The following is a 21,677-nucleotide window of genomic DNA, read 5'->3' as shown; positions in this document are numbered from 1 at the left end:
CTTCACTTAGTTAGGGATGTGAAGAATTTCGAAAAGTCTTATTCAGAGTTATAAAGACTTTCAAGAGTTTTTTCAGAGAATTATTTCCACAAGGGTTTATAAATGAATAACGATTCAAAATTGACTGTTAATAATAATTATAATTATCAAATATATTATAATATATTAAAGAAGTAAGTACAGAAAGGAAAAATTTTCATGGAATCAGTGGATCACACCTAACCTTATTTTGCGTTACATGATATTAAGAGTATAAATATGAGTATTAGAATAGCTTACAATTTTGAAACAAAAATTAAAAAATAATATAAAATTTTATCGGTGGTATTAAATTGGATAATAGTTAATATGATAGGTCGAGTGACTGATGCTACTTGATGAGCCAGGCGAATGAGTGTTCTATTGGAAACCGATCTCACGCGCAAGAGACTTTTCAGATGATGGGACTTGCATGAAAATCGAGTTCGTCAGCGACATAATATTTGCGTCCGTGAATGGTAAAGATCTAGGGTAGGTTGAGTAAATGCAATAAAAAGAATGGATTAGAAAGAGAAAAAGAGAATAGGATTGGCTGATAAACAGCGGGGATAAAAAAGGAGAACATAACAGAAAGGATAGAAAGATATTTTAGAATAAGAAAAACAAAAAAAATCAGGAAATCGGTTGACCGCGCAGGCCAACCCTAGAACTTCCCGCGGAGGTTGACTTTAAAGCGCTTTAAAATCTGTTTTTTGGTTAATATTTGAGTTTTTCAAGCTCATAGCAATGTTTTTCACATTTTAAGCTCTTCGAGCTCAACATGTATTTATTCACCACTTATAACTTTTGAATTTGTCGTTCAATTTTCTTTTTTAAAAAAGAATTCGATGCAGTTTTTAAAGCACAAAAAGAAGATATACAGGTTTGTATTGATTCGTTGAGATATCTAGAAGATATCTTTAAAAAAGACCAAAAAACGAAATTTTGTTAATTTTTAAATAACTATAACTCTTGAATGCGTCGTTTGATTCCCATTCTCGAAAATGCATTCGACGCAATTTTTTAAGCACAAAAAATTTATTAATGGTTTTATTATGATTTTTCCGCACTCTTTAAAGTTATTTTAAAAAAAACATGAAAATTTAAATGATTTTTTTTTTTTTAATTTCTTCGGAGTAGCTCGATGGATTAACTTTCAAATCTAATCAGATCTAAGTTTTGATAATGACGTGTCGTAGAATTCAATCGATTATTCGTTTTTGAGAAATTGTACGCCAAAAATTTATTTGGGGTACACACACACACGCGCGGGCTGACGCACTGGTGGACAACAAACATAGCAGAATTTTGCAAAAGATGGCATGAGCTACGTCGCCGCGCAGCGAGAGCTGTGAAACACTCCCTGAACCAAGATTTATATTCGGACGAGTACAAGCAGTCCAAAAAGACGTTAAACAGAACCATCAAACCAAGTAAAGCAAGGTTGTGAAAAGAGATCTGTAATGATCTCGACAAGCACATCTGAGGTAAAGCCTACCAAATTGTCGTCACACATTGGAAAGGCTTCACCAGAAGTGCCGAAGTCACCTGCCCTAATGGACAGCATTGTAGCGGAGCTTTTCTCTAAACACCCGCCGCGGGAGAAGAAACACGACGCTAAAAACGGCGAAGCAACACCCTTTACAATCAAGGAACTACAAGACACGGCTGTCTCTCAAGACAGGAAAGGCACCTGGTCCTGATGGCATCCCGGCATCGGTGATCAAGTCTGTAACCCTGGAATACCCAGTCATACTCTTGAACACTTGCAATACATGCTTGGCAACTGGAATGTTTCCCGCGGTTTGGAAGCGGCAGAGATTCGTTCTTTTAGACAAAAGTAAGAAAACCCCCTTAACACCTTCATCGTTTAGATCACTCTGCATGCTGGACATTGCTGGAAAACTGCTCGAGAAGCTCATACAAAGAAGATTTCACAACAACATCGACCGTGCTGGAGGCTTTGCCACCAACCAACATGGCTTCCGGAAAGGTCGATTGACAGTCGGAGCGATCGAGAAAGTCACAAAGATAGCAACGCAAGCATGGTCTAGTAGCCTTAAAGCTTGTAAAGTATGTCTTTTCCTCACGCTAGACGTCAAAAACGCCATTAACAGCGTGAATTGGGGATATATTTTAGATGCTCAGGAGCACAAATTTGACGCGGAGCCAGAGAATCTAGCATTAGCCGACAACTACCTTGACGAAAAAAAGCTACGGAATGCCCACAAGGATACGCTATAACGGCGGGCGTGCCGCAAGGCTCAATAATGGGGCCCCATCTGTGGAACGCGAATTACGACGAGCTTATTGAAATCCCGCTGCCAAAGCAACTAGAGCTAACGAGCTTTGCAGACGACGTTGCGGCCACGATAATAGTAGACAGCATAGAAGAGACCGAACTACTGGTTCGGGAAACCATTAACACCGTCAAGTCCATTCGGTACTGCTTTATGGAGCGGAGATATGGGCAGACATATTAAAACAGAAGACCTACCGGTAAAAAATGGCAGTAGTACAGTGGCGAGGCGCTCTCAGGGTTGCCTGTGCCTACTGCACGGTTTTCGCAGCAGCCACGGGGACACGGACTTCTTCCTCATCCAGCTATTGAAGGGGCACGGACAGTTTAACGCCCATCTCTTCAAGATGGGGCTGCACCGCACGCCGATGTGCAAATACTGCCCGGACCAAATCGATGACGCCGAACACATTTTCTTCGAGTGAGTACGGTGGAAGGACTACAAAAGCAGCACCAAAGAAACTATAGATACCACGCTCTCCCCTGAGAGCTTGGTAACTTGCATGCTCAAACAAGAAGAAAACTAGATAGCTGCCGCAGCTACGCGCAGTACCTTATAAAACAAAGAACCGCCGAAAGAGACCAGTAACCAGGAGTAGGCGTCGTAAGACGCAATATGGACTGTTCCGATCTTCCTTATAACATCTATGAAAAAAGGAGAAAGGAGAATATTTAGCCGGTATTGACATCTGAGTCCGACATACCCAGGCCAAACATCTAGCATGCCTAAATGTATTTGACCTCCTCTGGAAAAAAAAAAAAAAAAAAAAACACTGCCGGAAACCTCGACAGGAATAGTCAAAATGACTTTCTGAGACCTTAAAATGTGGAGATCTGATGAAAACTCGACTTTCTAAAATCGGACCGAAATCAATGACTTCCCTTTAGTGGAAAATTTTCAATTTTCTTAGCGGGAAGTTAAAGAAAAGAAACAGAGCCTCTCTAGTTGATGATAATCTTTGACGAACTGTTTTTTTCGAGTATTCGAACATTATTTGGTGTTTTTAAAAAATGTAATTTTTTTTTTTTTTAATTTGAGTAGTTTGAACGTATGATAGTAAAATTAAACCAGAAGAAAAAAAAATACAATTGAAAAGATTTTTATGAAATCATCATAACAAATGCTTAAAAAAAAATTTTAAAAGACGACTGAATATATTTGAATAGTTTTCGGTTAGAAAGTATTATCTATAAGCAAAGCACAGAAATAGATATTTATGTCATAAAGCCGTGAAGTGGCGGTTTTCTGACAGCGACGATATTTCAATATAAGCTTAAGGTTTGTGGCGGGAATGTTCGAAACGGGCGTAATTTTAACGTCCGAGGCGTAGCCGAGGACGAAAATTTACGCTCGTTTTTTAACATTCGCGCCACTAACATTGAAGCGAATGTCGAAAAAAAGTCGTTATCAATAACGCCACTTCACGGCCGAATGACATACAATAGTTTCTGTTATTATCGCTTCATAAGTTTTGAGAGATAGGAGGCAAATAATGACAATTAAAATTTTTTGACGTTTCTCAAGGGCAAAAAAAACTAAAATTTATATTAATTATCTTTTTATTAATATTTATTTAAACCAGTGATGTTAGCCGAGTGGTCTAAGGTGCAAGGCCTATAGAGTACTCGGACTGGCTGACCGACCAGGCGTGGGTTCGAATCCCAAGCTGGTCTGAGAAATCATCTTGGTTGATATTCGATCCTTGCCGCGTAGATTGAGATTTTCACAATCCAAAAAGACCCTAACGTACCACTCTCAACAGTTAAAGTCGGCGATATGACCACAGCAGTTAAAACCGACTCTGAATAATAACTAATTACAAAAATATATATATTTATTTATGGCGTGGTTGTTATTTTATTAACATTAGGTAAGCTCCGTAATAAACTGCTAGCAGAGAAATAATAAGCGCCACTCAATGATAACTGTTTAAAATTGACTCAAAATCATTGGTCGGTACACTGGGATGTGAGTTTTTTTTTTACAATCTCTCTCAATTTCGTCTGGGTGTACACGAAAAATTCTTAAAAAAAAGGAACGGCAAAACTTCACGGCCTAGGTCATGAAAAAAAAAACGGTATGATAGAGTCTCTAGAAAAGAGTCCCTTTACGGACGCCACCCAGCGCTCAGAAATTGAACTTTTGGAGCGAGTATAAAAAAAAATTATTTTTAAAAAAATTTATTGGTTACACTTAGTGATCAAAATAGTTTTTATTTATTTAAATAAATACTGGTAATTACCAGTAATGCTATTTTTGGCCTCATTTTAACCTTATCAACCTCATTTTTAGCTTGAGCCCAAATAAAGTTCAAATATTTCGTAATCTAATAAATAAACGTTACTTTCAATTAATTAGAATTTTGAGAGTTAGTTCGGGTAAAATATCTTTTATTATTAAATACAATATATATCTGTTAGAACGACAATCCAATGTTCTCTTCGAAGCAGTTGTAAACGATTTTGACTGTAATTCTAATAGCCAGCTGTAGTAGCTTCAATTATGCAATAATTGAGATCAATTGTCGATAAATTTAATCTCAATTTAAAAATAAACAACAACTGATAAATTAAACATTCAATGACTTTTTATAAATTAAAACTATGATTATTACTTGATACTTTTATGACCTTTTTGAAAGAGTAATGGAGATAAAATTACAAAATTTTTATAGAGGTTTGGTAACATAAAAGTGACTGGGGAGATAGACGAAACGACACAAAAGCTGATGAAGGCCCGGCGTTGCGGTCTAGCAGACAAACCCGACTTACGCTTTGAGAGATCAAGACATAAAAGGTTCACGATACACGGTCAACATTGGCCGTACAAGAATCTCACCTGGAGGTAAGTACCTACACAACTTTATTTATTTCGATTAAACTTGAACTTTAAGCGACAATTACTCTACTTTCTGAAAAATTAGTTTTTTAATAAATAACAGAAGCTTCTGTTGTAAATACCATTGACATTGTTGGTAGTCTGCCAGGGACAGTTGCCAACAGAAGTCTGCGAAACACGCGACTCTTCCTGTAATTACTCATTTATACACTCAATAAATTTAAATAATGTACGACAAATATTAAGTCTGACTGTTTTTTATTAAGTCTTTCTTGACGTAGTAATTCTATAAGAAGTATTGGGATTTGTATGCAATCCTCGTAGGTAAATATGCATAAGAGTCAATAAAATTGAGGGCGACGTACGAGGAGGGACCATTTTAAGGAGCCGTCAACGGATGTCGCACCCCGGTTATTGTCTTTTACTTTCTTTTTTTTCATGGCTTCTACTAGCTGTCGGGATCTTTTTACTAACTACTATGACCCATGACGAAGCCTTAATTTATTCTCAGAGTCACAATGCCAATTTAAAAATGTTTTATATTTGTATTTATCGGTTTAATTTTTTCTTTTTTTGTGATGTGCACAATATATTTTTTCGAATTTTCACAATTTCATTACTGAAAGCTAGAAGCAGCTGTCAATTTTGTTTCTTTATTATCACACATATGAAAATTGCTACGTCTTTTTTACAAAAAAAGTTATAGATTGTTTTTTTACGAGTGATATTTTCTGAACTTACTCGACGATTTGCAACACATCATAGAAAAAGATTAGGAAAGTTACACTATGAAGATCAAACTTATAGTTTACACCAATGGAAGAATTAATTTGATTCAAGAGAGAAGTTTTTTGACGAAAAAAATCATTTTCAACAAATTTGTTGTCTTCAATCGAAGAGAGAAACTTCTTAACCATTGACAATTTTCTTAAACTAAGAAAATTTTTTTAGTTAAAGAACTTTTCTACGGAGCTAACTACGTGTTAGTGTAGCCTACGCCCGCTACTACGCAACTTTGTGGGCAATACCCGAGTTGAAAAAATTAACTTGAATGAACTTAACTGCTATGCTAAAACAATTGATGTAAGCTCATATAAGTTCATTTTTTCGACTCGGGTAATTAAAGCTTTACGTGCAAAACGTTTTTTGTTAATATTAAAAAGATCTATTCACGGATTCCAGTGAATCTTGCACTGTTAGATTCGTCTGATTTTTTCCGATTTTTGACAATTTTAAAATTCCCAGTGGCAATTAATGCCCAAAAAGTTGCATAATAGTGAGTCTAGGCTAGTGCACTAATAGAAAATTTATGTTGACTCAAGAGATATTTTCTTGATCTAAGAATTTATTTTGGAAGACAAATGATTATTTTGCTTTAAGAATTTCTTGTCGTAATTTAGATTTTCTTGACTTAAGAGCTGTATTATCTTCAATCGATACATTTAGTTTTTCAACCAAAATAACATTATCGTTTAGAATACTTCAAATAATTCATCAAAGCATATTTAAAAAACTAAATAGTCTTTAATTGTTATACCGAAAAAAAATTATTTCTTGAAAATAAGTAAATAAATTACTCAAAAAAAAGCCATTCTTAACACAAGTCGGTAACATCTTGAATCAATGTTATCGCCTATCTTGAACCAAGAGACAAAAATTCTTGAAAGAAATATATCTATATCTAGTTTCAAGAGTTCAAATTTTGAAGAAAAGAAGTTTCTTGAATCAAGATTGTTTTTCTATCAGTGTGAGGAAGTTTAATCTGCCTATTTTCTCCAGATAGTTACTATTGGCACGATTTTTTCTACTAAAAAATAATGTTTTGTATTTAGCAAAAACACTTTTTGAAGATATTTAAACTGCATACATAACACACTAGAAAAGACATCGTAGGAATAGTCAGAATAGCTTTCTAGATTCTTAAAACAGGAAGATCTGATGAAAACTCGATTCTTGAAAATTAAGGTAAAACCATTAATTTCCCGACTTTTTGAAAATCACCGATTTTATTTCCGGAAGTTAAAAATTCATTTATGATTGCTTTAGTTTGTGATCAGAAATTTTTATTCATAGTCTAATAGGTACCAACAAGTTTTAGAATTATATTTCACCGAAATGTCTTTGTAATGAGATGGCTAACTATATTATATAGTTCGTGAGCTGATTCATAAAAGCTCGTAAAAAGTTTGTCCAAACGGTCAATAAAAATGCACGGTTGAAAAAAAAGATAGGCAGACAGAATGAGTGAAAGGGAGAGGGAATTAGTTGAGACCTTTCTGGAAACGTAGGGGTCTTTAGACTATTGATCCGATAGTCTGTTCATGTCAGCTCATAAATAATCAACAAGGTTCACGCATACGTGAAATCCAAGACTTTTAGTTTTGTTGAACTGCTGGGTATTTGACTATCGATCAATAAATTTTTTTGGTTTGTTGTATTTTTCATGTCATTTACACTTTTTTCTTTCACTCACAATGTTCATAGAATGCAATTTGAATTGCGACCTCATTATTTCGTTTATATCAGGTAGAAAATTGACGGAGAATCGCTAACAATTGTTCAATCGAATGTGATAATAAAATCCATTATTTTTTAATCGAAATTAAAAAAAATTGTTATCAATTATAATTTTTTATTACTAATAGTACCTAATTTTTTAGATGAGCCGAGCTACAATTTTAATTATTTCGAAAGGATAATAAACGATTAATCTGCTAGTCTCATATTGTTATCAAACGAGCTTCCAACTCATATGGTAATTTCTTTGACCGTTTATACAGTTTCATTCAAGTGAAATTTCGTGAAATGTGGCGCGCTCTTGTGGATTTTATAACAAGTGCGGCTAAGAGGATGATCAAGTTACTAATTTTTATAATAATAATGCTATTTTACAAAATATTGTGGGTCGTTTTGCCAGAATATTTTCTCAAATTTGAGAACAGATTAAAACAACATTTTTTTCTTCTTGAAGAAAAAAAAATGTCACCCACTCGTATTTGTCATCTGTGTATATTGTCATCTTCAATTCACCTCAAAATTACGTTATTTTTAAAAAAAATAAAAACTTGATTAATTTTTTTAAAAGCTCTGATCATTTTTTTAACCGTTGAAACTATTAATAAAATTACTTTTAGGATACATAAAAAAATTATTCGATAGCTTAAATAGAATTTGATTTCTCCCAGCTACTAAAAACTTACACACAGAAAAAAAGGTTCACTTGAGTCAAGAAAATATTTTTCTTCCTAATTATTTTCTTAAGCAAAAAAAAAATTTTTTTTTGACACAAGAAATTTCACTTATTCCGAAACATTAATTCGCTTGCTTTAAGAAATACGTATCTTGATCCAAGAAAATTTATTTTAGCCAAGAAAATCTTGTTTTGAGAAATTTCAGCCTCATGCTCCAAAAAATTTAGTTCTTGCCCTTGTGGAAATAATTCTCTGAAAAAACTCTTGACAAGTCTATAACTCTGAATAAGACTTTTCGAAATTCTTCACATCCCTAACTAAGTGAAGGAAAGACTTAATAAGTCTTCAAAACTCTGTAATACTCTTCAAAAGTCAAATTTTCCCTGCAATTTCGGAATTTCTCAAAGAGTTATTAAGACTTGATAAGACTTGTTCAGTTTTACAGGAAAAGAAGAAAATATTTCTTTTCAAAAAAATTACTTATCAGAATTAAATAAAACTATAAAAAAAAATTAATGAATGTTTTAAAAAAATTTTTTTTAAATAATATTTTCATCACGAAAATACTTTGATGGGCATCGAATCACTCATAGTTGAGCAAGTCAAAACATCAACAGCAAATGAAGTGCACTTGCTGTTGGAAACAGATATTACTCAAAGAGTAAATCCAATCGGTATTTAATTTGGACTATCAAATATTAAAGTCAACTTTCTAGGTAGGAAAGAATTTTCTAACCACATGCCACCTATTAGAAACTAAGAACACTCAAAGATTCTAACTGTAAATTCGTAAACTAAAATATGTTAGGTATCAATTAATTCCAGCAGATAGCGTGTGGATAGAAAATTCTTTCCTACCTAGAAAGTTGACTTTAATATTTGATAGTCCAAATTAAATACCGATTGGATTTACTCTTTGAGTAGTATCTGTTTCCAACATCAAGTGCACTTCATTTGCTGTTGATGTTTTGACTTGCTCAACTATGAGTGATTCGATGCCCATCAAAGTATTTTCGTGATGAAAATATTATTTAAAAAAAATTTTTTTAAAACATGCATTAATTCTTTTTTATAGTTTTATTTAATTCTGATAAGTAATTTTTTTGAAAAGAAATATTTTTTTCTTTTCCTGTAAAACTGAACAAGTCTTATCAAGTCTTAATAACTCTTTGAGAAATTCCGAAATTGCAGGGAAAATTTGACTTTTGAAGAGTATTGCAGAGTTTTGAAGACTTATTAAGTCTTTCCTTTACTTAGTTAGGGATGTGAAGACTTTCGAAAAGTCTTATTCAGAGTTATAAAGACTTTTCAAGAGTTTTTTCAGAGAATTATTTCCACAAGGGTGATCGAAGTAAATTTTCTTGTCTTGAGAAAATTTCTCTCTTGCTCCAATAAATTAAATATCTTGATAGAAGTAAATTTTCATTAATATTTTTTTTGACTAACATGTCAAATGGGAGGATCAAATAATATTGAATCATTTTTTTTTTATTCAAAATGTATAATTGCACGCTAAAATAATATAAAATGGGTATCAAATATGCTGGAGAATAATTTTCTCAAGCTTTATATATATATATATATATATATATATATATATATATATATATATATATATATATATATATATCATAAAAATAGGATTCCTATGAAGCTCCATCACGTCAAAAGTATTGAATATATCGAAATGGGACCGCAATCGTTCGACGCGAAATTTTCCGCAGATGGTTATAGGCTACTTATTTTTTGGATTTTATCAACTCTTTCTCGTTTTTTTTACGATTTACTCTCATAAACATTTTTCCCGTTAATAAGAACAAAATACAGGTAGTTTCTTTCAATCCTTTGTTTTTTTTTCGAAATTGACATAAAGGGATTACATTAAATCTTTTCCTTACATTCAGCTAAAGATGCACTCACACCTTCCTGTGTCTCAACCTACACCTTCCCACGCATCCACCTACAGACTCCGATTAAAGGAGATTTCCATCTATATAGTAACTTATCTCGTAATCTCGGGAACCATTGGCCTTAACAACTTAAGATTTGGTAGGAATATTACTTTTGCCATATAGAGGTCCTCCAAAAGAGATTGCGGGAGCATTAATAATGAAAATTCCCGTTTTTAAACTATAACTCCTATAGGCTTCAAAATTGGTAGGAATCTTATTTATGGCAGAGGGGGTGGGGGTCCCTTAAAATATAAAAGTTAAATTCCCTAGTGTTTTTCTCTGGTTTTATTTTTTTTTAGTCTCTTGCTAAGTATTTGATCTTAATTTATTGTGTTCATTGAGAATAAAAAATTGAAAATGTGGAGCAAAATAGACCACCTTCAGAAAATTTTTATAACATGAATTTTTCGGCTTGTTCTACTTTTTTTGGCCTTTTACTGAGTTTATGGTATTGATTTTCTTGTGCTTATCGAAGTTAAAAAATTGAGAAAAATGGAGTAAAGGGGCCTCCAGAAGAACTCAGTATGTTTCTTACTTGTTTTATGTTTTGAATCTTTTTATCATATACTCATTATAATAAATTAAGAAAACGGTTGACCCCAAAAGCCATCCCTGCAACTTCCCGCTAATTCTATACTTAAGCGCTCAAAATTACACTTTTTACGGTTTTGAGCTCGTCGAGCATGAAGTCTGATAAAAGTTTAATAAAACACTATTTTTTGAATTTTCAAACCGCAATAACTTTTGAATGAATGGACCAATTTTCACGCGGTTAGCGGCATTCGACGCAGTTTTTGAAGCCTCATGAAAGATTTTTAAGTTTAAATTGATCAAACAAAGAATTACGAAATAATTATGAAAAAACACTTTTTTCGGTTTTCGTTTGCCAACGATATCTCACGAACGAATCACCCTATTTTGACCAGGATGACGGCGATCGACATGGTTTTTTGATTTTGAGAGCTGATTAGTTCTTGAAATCGATCGGTAAAGCCATTAAAAAGTTATTCGAAAATACCACTCAAAATCTATTGGTTTCAATCGGTCCAAATTGCATTCAAAATTTAAGTTTAGTTAAGCCTTTTCGAATGACATTAACTGCGATGAAATCGGTCAAGCTGTTCAAAAGTTATAAGAGGTTTACATACGGCCGCACACACACACACACACACACACACAAACACACACACACACACACACACACACACACACACACACACACACACACGCTCTATCGATCGATTCCACAAACTATTGAGCTCTTAAAATTAAAAAACCACGACGATCGCCGCCAGCCTATTCGAAATTGGTTGATTTGTTCGTGAGATCGTGAACAAAAGAAAATCGAAAAATTACATTATAAATAGTAACAAGTGTCCCGTCGTATTCAAAACTAGAAAAATTACAGTTCAAAATAACATTTTTCTAAATTCAAACTTTGAATGTTAATTTTCAGAGCTTTCAATGTAAATATTACATTCTACAATTTAATTTTTATAAAATTTGTGATAATTACAATCTAAAACTGTAATTTTTCCAGTTTTCATCACGGAGCGCCACGTTACATTATATAATGTAATTTTTTATTTTTCTTTATTCCGTGCGGGCGGAAAGCATCAACTTTCATCCCGCTGCGCTAAACAAAAATAGCGCTTTCCGCCTCCTTTGTGAAGAAAAATAGTATACGCACCTCGGGCAGGAAATAAAAAAGCCTCAGACCACATGTAATCTGAGACATTCCTTACTATTCTGCTCTAGATGAGTAATATACTATTTCCAATTGAAAAATAAATAATTTCAAAGCTTACAAATGAAATGAAAAAGTCTACTTACTTGTAAAAAACTTCAATGTTTAATTTTAGTGAACAATTAAATTTGGTATATAACTTTTCTTTTTGGTTTTGCTTTCATTGATTTGTTACTCGATAAGCAAACGAGGAATTTGTTCGTTAACGTATATAGAGACAATGTATTAATTAAACTATCAATTCGGATACTAGCTCAAATTGGATTAAATCTAATCAAACCGGACTGTGTTTAATTTTTTAATTTTCCTTTTCTTCAGTGTCTTTGTGCCAACAAAATTTTACGCTTTCATCAAATAGGATGAATATATCGTCGGAATATTCTTTGTAGAATAAAATTAGCCGAAGAAAAAAATTTGTTGATTATTTTGTCGATCTATTTCGTTTTTTTTTTTTTTTTTATTAAATGAAAAATTACAAAAGCAAAATCGCATTAAATAAAATCTTAGAACATGAACAAATTTAAGGGAACATTAAATAAATTAAACATGAAAATTGAGAAAGTAAAAAAAAGCGAAGTAAATAACTTATAAAAACATGAAAAAATTAGCAAGATTCTGAAAGAAGAGAATTGAGAAAAAATTAAAGAAAAGAAAAAGAGATAACTTTTAGAGATGACAGACTACAAATTAAAAACACTGAAATGTTAAAAATCAGAGAAAAAAGAGCTAAAAAGAAATGATAAAATAGATTAAATTTTCAACAAATTGAAATGACGACTTTTAATAATCACTAGAATTTAATTTGCGCGCACCTGACTATAGACTTTGCATATATTTTCATGTTTATGATATATTCGACCAATCACATCACGAATAAATTGATGCCACATACATTTCTTCTCAATTTTATAGTAAGGATAACTGTGATTGTCAGAGATATTTTCAGAGTAAATTTTTCCGTGAAGCGGAAAAATGAATATTACGGAATTTGTTTTTCATATTAATTTTCAGTATTCGTGTGAGACCTGTAGCTTTGTAAAAATTTCAGCAGATCTTCAAACACTGCTCAAACCGCCAGTATGAAATTTAGGAAATTCTTTATGAAATATTTTTTTTAGTAGTATCTTTATTTTATTGTAAAATTTTAATACTTTCGATTACAACCAAATGAAAAAATGTATTTGTCGATTTATAAATTTTTTCTCCAAATCTTCGAAACAAAGTCAAGTTATTTTCTGAACTCTCACATTCTTCTGTTTGCCAATATCAGCAGAGAAGCAGCTAAAAAGTCAATTTTGTAGCGATATTCTGAGTGGTAATATCCATATTTCAATTTCTTCTTTTTCATTTTTATAACTCATTCTTTATCTTATTTTTTGGGAGCACTTTTCTTCACCTCTAACTTTTATTTTTCTTCAATCTTTATTGATTCCAATTAGTGTAGAGAACAAGATAAAATAAAAATAAATTGTTCTATTTATTTGCAATACTTACAATTCATATATTGAATTTGCAGTAAAAAACCAACATAAATAAATTATTTATACTCTATAGAAATATGAGTTAATAAACAAAGAAATTCATCCATGTAATCCACAACTGCAATACTGCGGTATCAGATACTGTAAAAATGTTGGAGCTGTAGTGGAAAAAAATATAAAATATAAATAGAAAGCGATTTCATTTCGCTGAGTAATTTTCGATCTACATCTACAACACGCTTTAAATGCATGGCACTGCATAGCAAGAGGTGTGTATTTTTATGGTTGATATGCTACGGCTTATCATTCAGATAATTCGAGTACAGATGTTATACGAGGGGTTGGTCGGGGGTTGGTAACGCCCTTAGTTCTCGATCGATAAATAATAAACAGTAGTGCTTGCTCTAGGCTAAAACAGAATCGAGTCAAATAAACAAAGGTATCCATTCAATTTTTCATCTCTTATATTCTGTTACTCTACTTGGGCTTTAATTTTTCTTCCTTTATAAGGTTATTACTATATGCTTATACTACTTTTCTTTTATTTTTATCAACTATAACACGTATTAAAGTCATTAGTTACATTTATAATTAAAAATTACCGTTCATCCCATAATTAATTATTGAGTAATGAAAAATCTATATAACGTTGCTATTAATGCAAAAAATTTCGTTGATCAGCCGGTGTGTAGCTCACAATGCTGAAGCAACTGAGGGGATTTATTAGCAGGTCGTATCGGATTAACCGATAGCGCCATTTATACATCACGTGAATGGCAAACGATCAACAGTCGTCTATCGGTTGTTGTCTCGCTATAAATGCTCGGTAAAACACTGAGGATTCGTTAACGGGCCGTATCTGGTAAACGGCCACGTGCCGTCTATTTTTCCGATGAAAACTCATTTTTAAAAAATCGATCTGAAGTCAATATCTTCGCAATTTTATTAGTTTAAAAAAAAAAACCGTGTAGTGTCGTGGGACACCAGTTAGGAATGAAGTTCAGTCATCACGTAGACTATACATTAGATATTGTATAACCATCATGGTATCAGGGTTCTTAATACTCCAAAATAAATATCCCCGGTATTAAATATCACTGCGATAAAATATTTAAGTACTATTATTATTATTAGATTAACTTGTAAACCGTTTTCTGGTTTTTACAAGGCTGATGTCTCAGCGTCTCCGCATATAGTCTTTTTCAACTCTCTATTATCAACATATTCTCCACTTTTATTTTCAACACATTCTCCACTTTTATTATCAACACATTCTCCACTTTTATAATCAACATATTCTTGCAACTCCACATGGTGCTGCAACTGTGGCCGACTTACGTGTTATAATCAGTACCTGCATTTGCATTACGGCCTTAAATAGTATAGAGGTACTTCTTTAATGACATTTCTCCTTCATAGCTAAATGGGAAAACCACAGAAAACCCGGCCGGTACAGAGACTGGTAATGTAATGCACATATTCTTTATTTATAATCACAGAAAAATATTGATACGAGCCGGAATCGAACCCTGGTCCCATTCTTTCGAAATGCAGGTACCGAGCCGATTAGGCTATTGCCAGTCTGAATATTTAAATATATAAATATTAATCTTTCTATGATTAATAATGTCGAATAAACGGACACAAAATCCATGATAAAAGTGCACAACACGGTAACAAGCTTATATGTTGCTCTACTGTCGAATAAACATACACAAAAACCCTGGTAAAAGGGCACAACACGGTACCAAGGTTATATTTGTTCTTATTTATCAACTGATTTCATTTTGTTGTATTTGTGATAACTAAATCATGATCATTTTTGTAATAGTTGTCAAATGTTACCTAGTAACCAATATCTTACGTTTTTGTAAAGTCGTGCTATGAATATTTGTTGAAATGTCATTAATAACTGTTAAAATAAAATTGATAATTTTAAAAAATTTATTGTTTTGAATTGTTTTATTGAAAAATTAAACTATTTAAGATATTTTGTCCGGGGATATTTTGTCCGTTACAGACGTTTTTTGCGGGCTACGGTATCTCTCTGCAACGTCCCATAAAGTACTTTGTTCCAAAAGTTTTTTTTATTAATTAATGTTATGCCCGAAAAAATTATAATTTTGGATTTAGGTAGCCGGGCTAAAAAAAGTTCGGACAACAGGGAAATTTCCCTAACGACTAAGCCGCTGTTTATATTTTATGAGTTCGCCAACGAGAAAACTCCGAAACAATAATATAAGCCTCCACTTACTAGCTTCAAATCACAGCCCAACAGATAGGTGTCCGGTGAATGGTTTTCTTTTCCGCTGCCTGGTTTTCTTCCTCCTACTAGATGGGAGTTTAATAGTTGGGTTGGTTCTCAGTGTTTAGAAATAACGAAACACTTCTATTCGGATTTTCACATATATGTTCAATTTTAAAGGCCCTACGTGGTAAGCAAATCTGAATTTACAACTTGTAACGGGAGTATTTAGCTTTCGTTCAAATGGTTACCCCTTTCCTCTTGAAAAGGGCGCTATTGGGATTTTGGACACGGTGTCCCAGGAACCGGGAAAGCATGAGAGGGAAAAGAGAAGGTCGTGAGAAGTTCAGGCAACTATAAAATAATGCTGAGAAAAAATTAACATCAATCAATTAATTTATTAACAATTTTTCAATTAAAAAATTAACAATTTAATTTCCAACAACAATTCTCTTAAAATTATCTTAAATTATTACATTAAGTTTGTCTATTGGATTGGCTATTGTTGTTGTGTTAGTAACTGAGTCTGTGTAAGCGTTGTTTAGTTGTACTGTATCATTAGAGATTAGGTCTGAGTCTGAATTTAAAATTTGGTTGGTAATTTCAATGTTCTGTTTAGGTATCAACATTCTATTAATTTTAGGGAAAAAGGCATTTGGGTCTCGGTGGTTGACTTGTTTAAGTTGATTGCTCCAGTAGCAGGTGATTGATTTGCTAAATTCCTTTCTAAGTTCTTCTTTTATTAGTTAGATCATATGTTTAAAGTTCTGGATTTCTTGTTGATGGATATGTGTTTGCTGTTGTCGTTGTAGTCTATGGAGTTTAGTGATAAGTGATGATTTATTGTTATGGAGTTTTTTAATTTTTGAATTTAGATATTTAAAAATACTGTCCTGTTTTTTGAACTGTGGAACTGTTGACACTATTGCATCTCTAATTGATTTTGTTGTAATTTCCACTAGGTCATCAATTTCAGCGTTTGTTGAATTTCTATTGTCTGGAGGCGGTGGATTATGGTTTTTGTCTAGAAATTTAGAAAATCGAAACCAATTAGAGGCTTTGAAGTTCAGATGATCAAGGAATCTCAGTAAAGTTTTTGTATACTACTCCTGGTGTGTCTCAAGGCTCAGTTCTTGGACCTATTTTGTTCCTCTTAGTCATGAATTCAGTGGCTAGAAGGTTAATGTATTGTTGTTATGGCTTATTCGCTGATGATGTATATATATATTTACATTTCCATGCTTATCAAATTCAAGAAGCAGCAAGACAGATAAATAGAGATGCCCAGAATGTTGCCGATTGGGCGAGAGAGAATGGATTGGAATTAAACCTTCATAAAACGAAGGTTATGTTATTAGGTTCTAAAAGTAAAGTAACGTCTCTCCAGCGTGCTGGCCTGCCACAAATTTTGATTAATGGCGTTTCTCTGCCTTGCACTGATTCGACGAAGTGTCTGGGGTTGCATTTAACGTCTAATTTATCGTGGAATCTGCATATCTCAAAGACTGTTAGCAAAATAAACTCTGCACTTTATAGTTTAAAATTACGCAAAAATATTTTCACACCTAATATTAAAAAACTACTAGTCTCAGCAACAATATTGCCCCTGATCGATTATTGCTCTATAGTATTGTCAAATTCTACTTATGATAACGATCGGAAACTTTAGCGGTCATTAAACTCAGCTATCCGTTTCATTTTTAATCTAAAGCGTGATGAACACATGTCGCTTTATAGACGTGAACTGGGCTGGCTTTCTGTTAAGAGCCGTCGTATTTATTATATTTCTTGCTATTTTTATAAGTTGTTAGATATAGGAAAACCATGTTATTTGCGTGAATTATTCATTGAGGATCCTAATTTACGACGATCTCAAAGATTAGCAGCGAAAAAAAATAATATTGGCTTCATAATGCCCTACTTTTCGACCACACAATATGAATTGTCATTTGTTGTGACTGCTATACGATTGTGGAAGGAACTGCCAGCAGATATTATAGAGTCAACTAGTCTAGAGAGTTTCAAAAATAAATTATATGATCATTTATTTTATTTGGATATCCCTGATTAAGAAATCTAATTTGAAATGATTTAAAATGATTTGAAATGATTTAAAACCATCGGATTTGGATACTATATAGATATACAATTAACATGGAGGTAATCATTTCAAATCATCTTTCTGAATCAGGGATTTAATTATAGTTACTGTTTTTTTTATTTGTCAGCTAAATCGATAAATCTTTGCCATATATATTATAAAGCGAGAAATTTTGTACAATCCTCTGTATTCTCTTAGTATCTAATTAACTTAAACTGTTCTATATTAATTTAGTTATTTATTAATTATATTATTATAATTTTTTAATGTAATCGTATTGACTTAATTATATTAAATGTATTTTTAATTATATTTGTATACAACAAGATTTTATGTAATTTACTTGTATGTATTTTGTAAAAATTGCGATCTGGTATGAACTTTGGCATAAATAAATAATTCTATCTATTTATCTAGTGGCTTTGAAGTTAAATTTTTGGTTACCTGTTTGAGTTGGATGGTTGATCTGAGCTGGACCGTAAATAGCAGTGCCCGGTGGTCACTATCATAGTCAACTGTTTGGATTTTGTTGGTTGTAAGGTTACAAATATCGAGGTTTGTGACACAGCAGTCTAGATATGAGTTGCTTGGAGTGAAGGATGGACCATTAGTAGCAAAAACTTTTGCTCAGTATCTTGAAGCTAGTTCTTTTTCCCATTTTATGAGGTATTTTCTTCTCTCATTGGTTGTCGAGTCCCCCCAATCTTTCCTTCTTGCTTAATTACATCTGGGTGGTGTAATTGAAATCTGGATGTTAATTCAAATCTCCTCTTGTTGGTTTGAATTGAGTTAACGTTGATTGCCATGATTTTAATTTTGTTTGAACTTAGAGAGTCTGAGTCCGATTTTTGTCTATGATGATTAGGTTGTTTATACTTAGTATCCTCCATTTTGGATTTCAAGGAACTCGTAAAGGGATTCAAGTCTTTGATAATTAAAATCGATGTTGTTCATTCTCTCATTAATGTGCCTAATTTCTTCTGCTAGGCCTGTTACACAATTTTTTAACGCAACTGCCCATAGTGGAGGGGCTGGGAAATTTTATTAATCGTTTGGTACTTGTTGAGGCTGACGTAGTCAGGAAAATTATTGATGGAATTGTGCCTGGTTTCGTTGCTGTTGATTAGCTGATATCTGGCTGTAGAGTTGACCAGGTTGTACAAACCTGTCAGTAGAAGGCTAGATCTAGCCTAGGTCGACCTATACCTAACTCTCTACGCCGTACGACCGATAGGAGATTCAATATTTCATTATTCTTATAAGCTACTCTTAAGGAGTAATGCAGCAGTACGGCTTATTGTTTACATCAATTGTGTTATTTAATACTGTTCATTGATGGGAAATAACTCACTTTTACATTATTTATAATCATTGAATTTTATAAAAATTACAATCTAACATATACTTATTTAAATATATCGATTCCGAAATGATCGTTTGAACGTAATATTAAAATTTATAAAAGATGAATGATGCCTCGAATTTCTTATTACAAATAAACAACTATAGACTAAAAATTAATATAAAGAACATTGTTGCTTATTGATACATCAGTCTACATCAACAAGTAGACGCCATTATGGTTCAAATTTGTAATCGTATTGAGCTTCGACTTTATAATTAAAAAAAAATTTTATAAATAAACTTAAAAAATCTTAACTTGTAAATTTTAAAGATATTTTCAAAAACATAAGAGAATAACTTATAACAAAATCCTAATTTGGAGTATTCAAAATTAATTTTTTCTATTAGTTTTATATAAAACGTATTTTAAAAGTTATACTGTGGTGATCGAAGAATATATTCAATAATTATAATTTAAACTACCAGTGAAAATTAAACACTGAAGATTTCGAACGTGATTATTATCACTTATGAAAAAAATAAATATCAAATAATTGATTGTCTACTGAATATATTTTTTACGTACATTAAAGCTGACCATAAATAATCAATGGAAATTATTATTTTTTTTATTTATTTTTTTTCATTTCTTGAATTACGGGGAAGTATTTAATCATACATAAAATTGAGAAAAAAAAACGGCCCACTTTAGATTATACAAAATTGCTATAACAAAAAAAATATAGTAGATGAAATTACAAATAATGTTTTCAAATATAAGACGATTTTATTGTAATTCAGAAAACAGTTTTGTAAAATTACCACATACATTATAAGCAATAATAATTGCTGGTGAAATTGAAATTAACGATATAATTTCACAATCGAAATTTGAATATTACAAAGAAAGTTACTAAATTTCCAATGACTCCATTGTAATTTCTACTACAACTTTGTTTTCAGACTTTAAAAAAATTTCTAATAGGCCAAATTCCAAACAATGATTGTAAATCTCAAAGCTTTTTAATGGAATTTGACGAACAGTCCCGTAAAATTACAATACAAGTAGGATTTTTACATGAAAATCATAAAATTACAACACATCCTACTAAGCTCTCTGACATGTTTTGAAAAATTACCAAAATTGTTTCATAATTTCGCAGTAGTAAACATCGATTTGTAATTTTACCCAACCTTTGTTTTGTAAAATGATTGTAATTTTACAAATATTTCTAACAGCGTATAACTCGAAAATTAACACTTATTAATAAAGCACGTGTTTTAATAATTAATATTTAGGTGGCTGACAGATTCTCACTGAGTAGTCTTCCCTTTGCCTTTCTATGTCCCTTTCACGAATTTTTCATAATTTCGTAAATGACAAATTACCATATATTGAATGTAGTTGAAAATTTTCTTTCTTCTCAATTTGAGTGATTGAAAAATTTCTACTCTACCGATCGTAGTCATTACTTTGCTATGTAGGAAATATTACTATTTTGAATTTTTAATATTACTACAGTAACATAGTACTTATTCTTAAAATATATAAATATATAGACTGTGTAAGGTCAAACAGTACAATTCCTTCAAAAGAGCTTACCGTGTTGCATCTTATAAATTCGTGTGTTTGAGCTCTGGTCAGGCACTACAATGTCCTATACTAAAAATTACGATGTTTCCATAGTAATTTTAAATATTCTTCTTCTTCTTCTTTCCGTGTATAGTGCCGAGCACAAAAGTACCTCGTTTCATGAGTAGAGTAGCACCAAGTTTTTTTCGCAGCATGAGAAATACAGTGAGTGCTTTGTAATTTATTTATTTATTTCAAGTAGAATAAACGCCGATCGGCTATATACATACAAGGTTTTTACAAAATTAAATACTTAATTGATTAGACAGCATTATTTTCGTGCATGAACTAGAAAAAATATACAGATAAGAAATTATTGCACAAATTAATTAACTAATGGAGTAGTAATAAGTTTTTTACATTAGATACAAAAGAGGAGAGTGAGCCACTGAAGTAATCTAACTCAGTACAGTGACAATTAACCAAGTCCGCAATTCTGTTCGTTGGTCCATAACATACATAGTTTTTTGTTGTTTTTATCGAGTACAGCAGCTTTCAGGATCTCAGATCTGGTCTTGAGCAGATGAAACTAAACTGTTCCAAGATTTCAGGAGAGTCGATATTTCCATTGATTGTTTTGTAGAAGTGAATTAGGTCAGCACACTTTCTACGACTCTGCAAACTATTTATCTTGTACTGACTGTACACGGAAAGAAAACTGTATGAAAAATTACGGTAAAAACATCGTAATTTTTAGTATAGAATATAGTAATACCGGACCTAAACTCAAACATCGTAATTTTTACGATGCAGTATCGTAAATTTCTATCACTTAAATTAAAAAGAAGCTTAGGTTACCGAAAAAAATAAATCTGCATCACCGAGGA

The 21,677-nt window shown here is 32.2% G+C and overlaps 1 protein-coding gene across 1 annotated transcript in view; it reads left to right on the top strand.

Moving 5' to 3' along the window:
- The window catches only part of Mmp2 (Matrix metalloproteinase 2), a 109,243-nt gene that overhangs the window by 42,042 nt on the left and 45,524 nt on the right, over positions 1-21,677 (top strand). The window contains exon 5 of the mRNA XM_074237551.1: positions 4,993-5,162. Coding sequence (XP_074093652.1) covers positions 4,993-5,162 — 170 coding nt within the window. The remainder of the gene's footprint in view (positions 1-4,992; positions 5,163-21,677) is intronic.

Source organism: Cotesia typhae, unplaced genomic scaffold, assembly GCF_013202065.1.
Source record: "Cotesia typhae breed Kobodo isofemale line unplaced genomic scaffold, CoteBio_Ctyphae contig_22, whole genome shotgun sequence".
Lineage (NCBI taxonomy): Eukaryota > Metazoa > Arthropoda > Insecta > Hymenoptera > Braconidae > Cotesia > Cotesia typhae.
The sequence above is the reverse complement of the archived record's forward strand: the minus strand, read 5'-3'. Positions and strand labels throughout refer to the sequence as shown.